Source organism: Sceloporus undulatus, chromosome 7 (genome assembly GCF_019175285.1).
Source record: "Sceloporus undulatus isolate JIND9_A2432 ecotype Alabama chromosome 7, SceUnd_v1.1, whole genome shotgun sequence".
Lineage (NCBI taxonomy): Eukaryota > Metazoa > Chordata > Lepidosauria > Squamata > Phrynosomatidae > Sceloporus > Sceloporus undulatus.
Genome location: NC_056528.1, coordinates 33,504,637 through 33,514,310, shown reverse-complemented (window position 1 = coordinate 33,514,310; position 9,674 = coordinate 33,504,637). Strand labels below are relative to the sequence as shown.

Here is a 9,674-nt window from a genome sequence, read left to right as displayed (position 1 = left end):
GGAATTGCATAGGATTCTAGAAGCAGACCGCATTCGGCCAAATGAAAATATTTCCATCCCATTTGGGTTAGAAATTTTAAGGAGATCCCTGCCTGCCTGGGATGCAGTTGGCCACATTCTTAGAAAGGCTGGCTTTATTTTGCAAGGCAAAGAGTGTATCTACATCGATACGTATGACGGTACGATACCACTTTTAACTGTCATTGATCCCGGGAATTGTAGTTTGGCAAGATATTTAGAATTATCTGCTTGAGAGCTTTAGTTCGGAGAAGTAGGCAAGCGCCCTTATGCAGGGACAACGCTACATCCTTTGGCAAACTACAAATACCAAAAATGTGTAGATGGAAGCCATGACAGTTAGCATGGTATCAAACTGTTGTAATTGTGTGGTGCAGACATTCTCCTAGTCAGTGCAATGATAATTCTGTTCTCTGTCTTCCTTTACAAAACTTGTGACGTTAGGGGAAAATTCATTGCTCTGGATTGGCAACTGCTGCACCTTCCTCAAGAGGGCTGAAACAACCAGCTCTCCAAACCTGGCATTGTCCATTCTTTCTGTTGCATCCAAGAGAGAAAGGAAGAGAAAATATGATGCTTTTAATTATGCATCATATTGGCTGCACCTCTTCCAAAGCGCAGGGCATTGTAGCAGCGGCCTTAACTTTATATTGGAAGATGTACCTGTTGCATCTTCTTTTTATAAAAATGATTTGCATGTGAAACAAATGCATGATCTCAGCTCTCTGTGGGGCTGTACGCACAAATATTTGCCACTACAATGGTTTTTGCTGCTTAGGCATGATCAGAACAATTGCAGCATTTCCTTTTGTGGTCCTAAAGATGCCAGAAGGAACTATGGCAATTCCTTTGCAGCTTCCCATATTTCAGTGACACATATGTTTTAAGGTTTGTTGTTGACAGAAATAATGAACTGGAGATGCTCTGGGGAAGCATTATGTTGGACTGATGTGGCGAGGCATTATGTTGGATTTCCAATATGCTCATTTCACCGTGAAGCTGCCAAAAGATTCCATTTCCATTTGCTCCATACTCAGAATTAGAACCGTTTTCTCCACTTGTTCTCTTCCTTTAAAAGTAATAACTTAAAAAAAGGAGGGCCATTAGATTGGGATTACGTTTCCACAATGGCTATGTTTTGTACAAAGTACATCTCTATAAGCCCTGCTGAATGTTATAAGGCAAATACGGCTGGCGATGACCCACATTCCAGAACTTGGTAGCAATTATTTTTGGGGGACTATGGCACCCATAATCCCCTGACCTTGCTAGTTGGGAACTGCAGTCCAAAAAGTAACTTTTCCAAGCACTGCATGTCTCCTTGGCAATATCCCTGGCTGCATGTCCCTTTATGGTCTCTGCATGTCTGTTAGACAAAATCTGTTCTTCCATCATTCATTGGCATGGAAGTACTAAATACGTTTTAATGCATTGCACTGTATTTTTAACTAGATGTGAAGAAAGCAAGGCACTGACTAAGAGAGCAGCAACTATGAAACCCAAACTCCAAACAAGTTGAAAAAGACAACCTTAAAATGGCAGCCTAGGGTGGCATAAATGTATAAGAGAAAAATATCCTCTTGCCTATCTCCATTGGCATGTACATTATTTCCCCCACTTTATCAGGAGAGGTGAAACGTTCCATTTTGAAGAAACAAAATTAAAATATATGCAAGAACAGGTAGCATCCAATGAAACCTACATGAGAAAAAAGTCATACTCTCAACACTACAATATTCTATGTGTTGTTTCTCTCGTACATTTCTAGGGCCTTTCCACACTATAATTATAGCAATTAATGCTACTTTAACTGCTGTGGCGACATGCTATAGAGTCCTGGGATTTGTAGTCTGCTGAGGAAGTAGACTTCCCTGCTGGAGGCTTTTAGTCTTCCCCCATTTACAAATTCCAGGACTCTGTAGGATGTTTACCATGACAATAAAAATGGGATCATGGTGCTACAATCGCCTCCAGCTTTGTGTTTTGTGATCAAGAAGCACTTCCTTCCCGGCTAAAATGCTAAATCCAGTGTTAGCCTTGTTTTAAGCCAGGAAAACATAATCCATCAAGTTGAATGACTCTGTTCTAAGTTTGAAAAAGGATGGGTTTATTTCGCCCTTCAAATGTTTTTGGATTGCAGCTCCCAGCATTCCTTACCCCTGGCAATAATAGCTAGGGATTGTTAGAACTGCAGTTCAACAGCATCAGGAAAGCTGAACCATTCTCACACCTGGAGCCCTTTCACACTACATATTTTTATCACTATTATTTCATTTTAGCTCTCCTTGCTGCAGCCTGTGGATTTGCAGCTTAGAGAGACATTAGAGCTCTCTGGCTGAGGATTTTAAGTACTTCTCTCAGGATTCCACAGGAAGGAACAATTGCAGTTAAAAGTGGAATCATAGCACTATAACTGTGTAGTACAGAACTCTTGCTTTAGCCCGAATATTTTACTTTGGAGTTTGTGTTGTTTGGGGATTTCGGTTTTGTTTGGCGAGGTTAACCATGCAGACTGAGCCAAGGGAAAGCTTGAAATTCATTTTGCATTCCGCATTTGCTTTTCGTAAGAAACTTTAGTGTCCTTGGAGGAAGAATAACACACATGCTTATAGTCACACATACAGACACATACTTGATACATTTCTACTTTGCTTCCTTTGGTCAGTCATCTCACCATCATTTTGCATCAATTCATGGCATTTCTTTTTTTACTTTATCCCATTTTATATGTTGCAAAAGCTTAGTTAAGGAGAAAAGGTTGGAAAAGTTACTCCCTTCAACTAAAACCCTCGGGATCTCTCAGCCAACGGCTGTGTGGGCTGGAGAGTTTTAGGAGCCGGAGTTCATAACTTTTCCAAGTTATGCTCAAAATGAAACCAAGGTATCCTTTACTCCTCCTCCTCCGTTGAAAGTTTTAATCAAAAGTTAATTTTCCTAAAATCCCCTCGAAAAGAACGGGGAGTTTAGTCTGGAACACCAAAGCTAGCAAATTGTGTCCTCCATTGGTCTGGGCACATAAGACTGCAAATAGTGGGGATCTGAGAAGATTCACTACACATAGGTTGCATCCGTGCTGCAGAAATAACCCAGTTTGGCAGCACTTTAACTCTCATGGTTCAATCCTATTATGGGAATAGTAGTTTGTTGTTGCCTCACAGTTCTCTGACAGAGAAGGCTGAATGTCTCACAAAGCTTCAGTTCCCAGAATTCCATAGCAGTTAAAGTGGTGATTTCCAAAGTGACGTTGAAGGCTTTCACTGCCAGCATCCATGGTTTTTTGTGGGTTTTTCAAACTATGTGACCATGTTCTAGAAAAGTTTATAACTGACGTTTCGCCAGTGTCCGTGGCTGGCATCTTCAGAGAATGCTGGCATGGAAGAGAGTTGGGTATATATGCTCTCAGATGCTGGTGAAACGTCGGGAATAAACTCTTCCAGAACATGGCCACATAGCCCAAAACCCCCACAAAAGACTATAGTTAAAGTAGTGTCAAAATGGATCATTTCTGCAGTGCTGATAAAACCACAGAAAACAAACTGTCAAAGTAATCTTAGCAGCATGCAGAACATGTTCCAATTCCATCCTTTTTTAAGATGGCAGGACGAAAGCTCCTTTTGATATGGTACAGACCAGCAACTGTTTGATCCTGTGGTTTCGCATTTGCAAAAATCACCAATACTTGACCTTAAAAATAGCTATTTTGTCCCTTTTCCATTTCATCTTGCATTAATCGCTGGTTCTCCCCTTCCCTCAAAGCAATACAGATTTACTAGAGGGATGGTAGGCATTCAGTGACCTAATGCAAGCAACAAACAAAGAAATGGGTTTCATCTTCCCATCCCTGCCATGCCAAGTCCAAAGAGACGTCAATATTGTAAAAACTTTGACTAAAATCAGCAGCGGGTCTTGTGAGAAAAAAGTGTGTGTGTGTGTACATACACGTACACATACATTTTGTAAATACAGAGGAAAGGTGGAGGAAGGTGTAAATTATATACAGATTTTACGATGCATTTTTCAGCTTCCTATATAAACCGGTGGGATTGCATCCTTGATTTTTATCACTTCAACTGCAATTTTATACTTTCCATGTTGCTTTATACAATGACAGTGGAATGTGAATGTCGACTTTTATGAAATCAACTTTCCCCTTTTTTTTTCATTACAGGAAAAACAAACCTTTTGTTTTGTTTTGAAAAAGAAAATCAATAAAAACTTTGGTATGTTCTGATTATGCCTTGGACCAAATTGTTGTCTTAAACAGATTTGATCTTTGACCTGAGCAAGGCTACTGATTATTGCCTAACTTGGAAGATCTCTCGTATATATGGTCACTATCCGTCAAAGTCGTCTTGATGGCAGTTAACGACAAATTTGTGCACCGAAAACATAATTTTCTTTGCAAGAGTCAGACTTTTCCAATGCTGTTTCTTGCATAGAAGATGCTTCTTTGTGTATATGTGTGCAAAACAACAAGAGCATGCAAATTCTGCACACAAAATGTCCCGAACTACGGCATTTTCTGCTTAGGAAATAGCATTTTCTTCACCAAAAATATTTCTGTATATAAATATTACTTCAGCACCAAAAATGTTGTTTACGTTCCAAAAAATGCTGCTTTCTATACATGCAAATTTTGTGTCAAATCAGTCCCAGACTGCAAAGATTGTCAATCCAGGATCCTTTTCATCATTTCTGCACTCTGCAGATACACTTGGAAGATCATTTGCAAGTATTTTGGGATATTCTTTCTGATGCCATTGCTCTGAGGCTGAGAAAGTGTGACTTACCAAAGGTCACAAATGAGGATGAAGTGAAGTCGAAGGTTTTTTGTGGGTTTTTCGGGCAATGCGTCCATGTTCTAGAAGAGTTTAATCCTGACGTTTCTCCTGCGTCTGTGGCTGGCATCTTTCCGGCTATGAGGCCATGTTCTAGAAGAGTCAGGAAAGGGCTCTTCTGGAACATGGCCCCATAGCCTGAAAAACCCACCAAAAACATATGGGAAGAACCTTACCCATATATAAACGTAGACAAACCAAACAGGTTGGTAACACCTTGCCTGATTGATTGATTGATAAAGAAGCCCATGGAGCTTCGAAAGCATGCCACAAGTATATGGTGCATTTCGGCTGGCCAGTAAAGGTATCACTGATGGATTTTTCTTTGCATTTGTTAAATGGCCAACACAGCTCCTTCTGCATCTTAGCCATATTTCTCCCCCATTTGGGTTTAAAAAGAGAGATTTCTCTCTCTTCCTCCAGGGCATAAAGACAGATGTCTAAATCTCTTGCATGTAAGAAGAAGAAATATAAGTATTCAACCCAGGAAAAATATCAGAACAATTGAAGTGCTTTCCCCAATTGTGAATTCCAAAAAGAGGTTGGCATGGAGCGTGAACAAAGCTGATCTATATTTGCACAGGCCACCTATGGACATGCACACACAGATGCTAAGGAGCAGTGAAAAATACTGCCAAACCTTTTTACATTATTATAAGTTTTTTGTGGGTTTTGCGGGCTACGAGGCCGTGTTCTAGAAGAGTTCGTTCCTAAGGAATAAACTCTTCTAGAACAGGGGCCCAGAGTCTGAAAAACCCACAAAAAACTATAGATGCCGGCCGTGAAAGACTTTGGCTTCCCATTTTACGCTACTGTTTCCAAAGTTAGGTCCAAAACACACCGCAGAAAACAATCCAGTTTGAGACCGGCTCAGTGCTAGGGAATCCTAGGAAATTGTAGTTCCCTGTGGCCCCAGGGCTCTGTCTGCCAGAGAAGCCTCAATGTTTCACAAAACTACAGTTCCCCAACTTGCCTTGCCTTGAGCCAGGGCAGTTCAAGTGGTTTCAAACTGGATTTGGAGCTGCAGGTTCAGTGATGCCTGTCTACTCCTTGACCGCTGAAAAGTGTTGTTACTTTTATATAGCCTCATTTGTGTACAATGTATACAGGCACAAGAGAGGTAGCATGAACCTGGAGCTCTCTAGGGGTTGTTCCACTACAACTTCCATCAAAACTGACTGAACCAAGGGCTGGGGATGATGGAAGGTACAGTTCCACGGTACCTGGAGGAGTGCACCTTCCCTGCTTCCTTTGACCCAGAGCCAAACCTCCCTTGGCCCTATTGCCTTTATGTTGTATTCTAACTCCCTCCTCCAACTATTCTTCTCTTCTTCCCTCCCTCCCTTCAACCCTTCATCCTTCCCTATTCCAACTCTCCATCCAAGCACCTCCTCGTCCCTCTCTCCATTCCTACATCCATCGTCCCACCAACTATCCTTCCCTCTCTCTCCATCCTTCCCCACTCTAACTCTCCATCCCCCATCCCTTCATTCCTCTATTCATTCTTCCCTCCACCCCCCAACGCTCCTTCTTTCCATCCCAACCATCCTTTCATCCCTCTACCTAACCATCCCTCTATCCAATCATCCTTTCCTCTCTCCCCATCCCTCATTCTTTCCATCCCTCCCTCCATCTGACCCTCCTCCTTCCCTCCCTCCTTCCAACCATCCCTCCCTCCAGCTCACCCTCCCTCCTTCCTTCCCTCCCACCTGACCATAGCTCTATCCAACCACCCTTTCCTCTCTCTCCATCCTTCTATCCCTCCCTCTATCCTCATCCCTCCTTCCTTCATCCATCCATCCCTCCTTCCCCCACGTGACCATTTCTCTGTCCAACCATCCTTTCCTCTCTCCCCATCCCTCCTTCCTTTCATCCCTCCCTCCATCTGACCCTCCTCCTTCCATCCCTCCTCCTTCCATCCCTCCCTCCTTCCTTCCTTCCTTTCTTCCTTCTCTCCATCCATCCATGGCCCTGGCCGGGGTCCCTCCGGAGCTGGAGGTGCGGCTGAGCCGGATCTCGGAGGCGGAGATGGAGCTCTACTACCGGCTCCTTCGAGCCGCAGCCCGGACCGAGGCTTTGGCCGCCGCCGGTGAGTCTGGCTGGGAGCAGCCACCGAGGAAGCCTGCGCTTGGCTTCTTGGCTGGAGCTGCAATGCAGCCTATTTCAGTCCCAGGCGCTTCCTCCCTTCTCGCTCTACTGGGATGAAGGGGGACCAGGGGCATCTCTAGGGTCTCTGTTGGGGTCACCCCCCTCGTTGACCCCTCCTCCTCTTCCTCCCATTGCACAAAATACAGGATCCTTTGCCAGGCTTTCTGGCCCTAATGCCCCCCATCCATCCCAATTCCCAGACATTCCCACTCCATGCCAGGCTCATGGGGGTGGCATATGCCACTAGCAACATTTTTAAAGAATTAGACTTTCGCATTACCGTACCCTGTGCACACAATGTATGCACTGGGAAGATTGGGCTAAAAATGTCACATTTTTGAAAGAAAAAATTTAAAAGGATAATTTTTACAAAAAAAAATATTGAAATTTTAATTTTTAATTTCAATTTTTTTCTCCTTCCTCCTCCCACTCAGGTTTGCCTCACCCCTGGCATCTCTTAAACTGTTTTAAAGAGACGCGGGGAAACGCCACAATGTTTCTGACAATGTTTCTGTTGGAACAGAAGGGGTGTCACACCCAGTGCGATGCGCACCCCCCACACCCCCTGTTGATGCCACTGGGGAGAACTGGGTGTTTGTGTGGATAGGGTGACCCTGGGGCTGGGGAGAGAGAAGAAGAGGGTCTTCCTTGGGATCCTAACGCAGCCCCATCCCCTTCTAAACCCAACTGCCTTTGGATGATTTGACTGTGAATTCCTGCATGGCAGGGGTTGGACTAGATGGCCTTTGTGGTCTCTTCCAACTCTATGTTTCTAACATCAAGACATGAAGAGGTTGCCAACTGACCAAGGGAAATGCAGGCACCCATGCTGCTCTTTAGGGGAAGCAACCCGGAAGGAGGCCGCTGCAGGGCTTTTCTTGCTCCAGGGATTGGAGAGGACCAGGATTTCTTCTCAAAGATGAGAGAGTGGGTGCCCTGGTTGACTGGACAGGAGCAGGGGTCAAAGGAGAAGTTGGCCATGTTGAAAATGCGCATCAGGTCTCCTTCTTTCTGTAAGGAAGATCCGCAGGTCCTGTGGCGCAGGGGCTTGCTAGGCCTTTCCCTTTGATTGGCTTGGTGGGGGCTGGTGACTTTCAATGGGGCGGTAGTGATAGGTCCGTTCTGGGTTTTAGTCCAAACGCCAGTCCTTGAAAGTTCACAATGGAACCCAGGACCGATTACTCAATCACTATTAAACTAGATATGCATTATTATTTTAGATTAAAAATAAGTAAAAATGGCTCCAGTGTTGTTTGTTTTTAAAGTAACCAAAGTAACAAGAAGTGTAAAGATCAATGCACCTAAAAGCATACAAAAAGTAATTATTAATATGTAATTAAACTCGTCATGATGTTAAGACAAGCAAAACCTACATTTGTTGTTGTTGTTGTTATTGTGTGCTTTCAAGTCCTTTCGGACTTATGGGGTTTTCTTGGCAAGGTTTGTTCAGAGGAAGTTTGTCATTGCCTTCCCCTGAGGCTGAGAGAGTGTGACTTCTTGCCCAAGGGCACCCAGTGGGTTTCATGGCTGAGTGGGGAATCAAACCCCAGTCTCCAGAGTTTCAGTCCAACACTCAAAATGCTACTACACACAGGTTCTCAAACTTCGAACCTCAAACCTAAAAGTGTAAAATTGCAATTAAAAGGATAAAAGAGCTATTAAAAACAGTTCAGTTTAAAACATTACTGCAGCCTTTGCTTTTCTTTTAAAAGCTATGTATTTTGAAAGCCTGTTCAAATCAAAAGGGGGTTGTTCGGGTTTTTTTGCCTGCCGACAAAGGGACTGCAAGGAGGAGTCCGTCTTGCCTTCGTTGTGGAGCGAGTTTGAGAGTCTGGGGGCAGCCACCAAGAAGGCCCTTTCTCGTGTCATTATTATTATTATATCCCGCCCTTCTCCCAAGACTGGGACTAACCATGCTTGTGGTGAGACTGAGAGAAGGGCCTCTCCTTACGATCTCAGGAGCCAGGAAAGCCCACCGGCTGCATCTGCACTACAGAAATAATCCAGTTTGACACCACCGTGGCTCAATGTTGTGGGATTTGCAGTCTTGTGAGACATTTAGCCTTCTCTGTCAGAGAACTCTGGTGCCATATCAAACTACACATCCCTTAATTCCACAGCATGGAGCCACGGCAGTTAAAGTGGTGTCGAACCGGGTTCTTTCTGCAGTGCAGATGCAGCCGCAGAAGGAAAGATGTGGTCTGCCAGATAGCCTGGACCCGAGTCAGTAGTAGTGAATAATTAAAACAATGAATTTTTAAAGCATTGTTGAAATAAAAGAAAGCAGGAGTCGCTAATTAATTTTTAACACGTTACTCCCAGGTCCGTCTCTTAGTCATGCCTGCTTCCATCGCACCTGCCTTTCTCTCCATTTGCTCACCTTTCAGCTGTCTCTAAACTCCAGATAAACATTGCTAGCCTGCAGTCATCTGTCTTGTTCAGGCTAGGAAAGTCAAATTACCTGTTGATCCCTGGGTCCTCTTGGGAAACAAACATCCCTGGTTTTAGTAGTAAATTAACCCAGTGCAATGTCTCTGGGCTAAGTAGGGTGACCAAGCCATCTGAATTGATAGGGCTTCATTGCCAAATGGGTGTTTGCAACCGGCGTGGCACAGGGAGCCATGGAAATTGATTGACAAGATTGGTTCCTACTTCCAATTGAGATGCAAC

General features: G+C 43.9%; 1 protein-coding gene across 2 annotated transcripts in view; it reads left to right on the top strand.

Annotated features, from left to right (window-relative positions):
- The first annotated feature begins 6,784 nt into the window (after positions 1–6,784).
- MCF2 (MCF.2 cell line derived transforming sequence) overlaps positions 6,785–9,674 on the top strand; it is a 46,985-nt gene continuing 44,095 nt past the window's right edge. For both annotated transcript variants that reach the window (XR_006104965.1, XM_042478620.1), the window contains exon 1: positions 6,785–6,945. Coding sequence is in view for 1 of the 2 variants with exons in the window: in XM_042478620.1 (XP_042334554.1) it covers positions 6,822–6,945 (124 nt within the window). In the remaining variant the exon portion in view is untranslated. The remainder of the gene's footprint in view (positions 6,946–9,674) is intronic.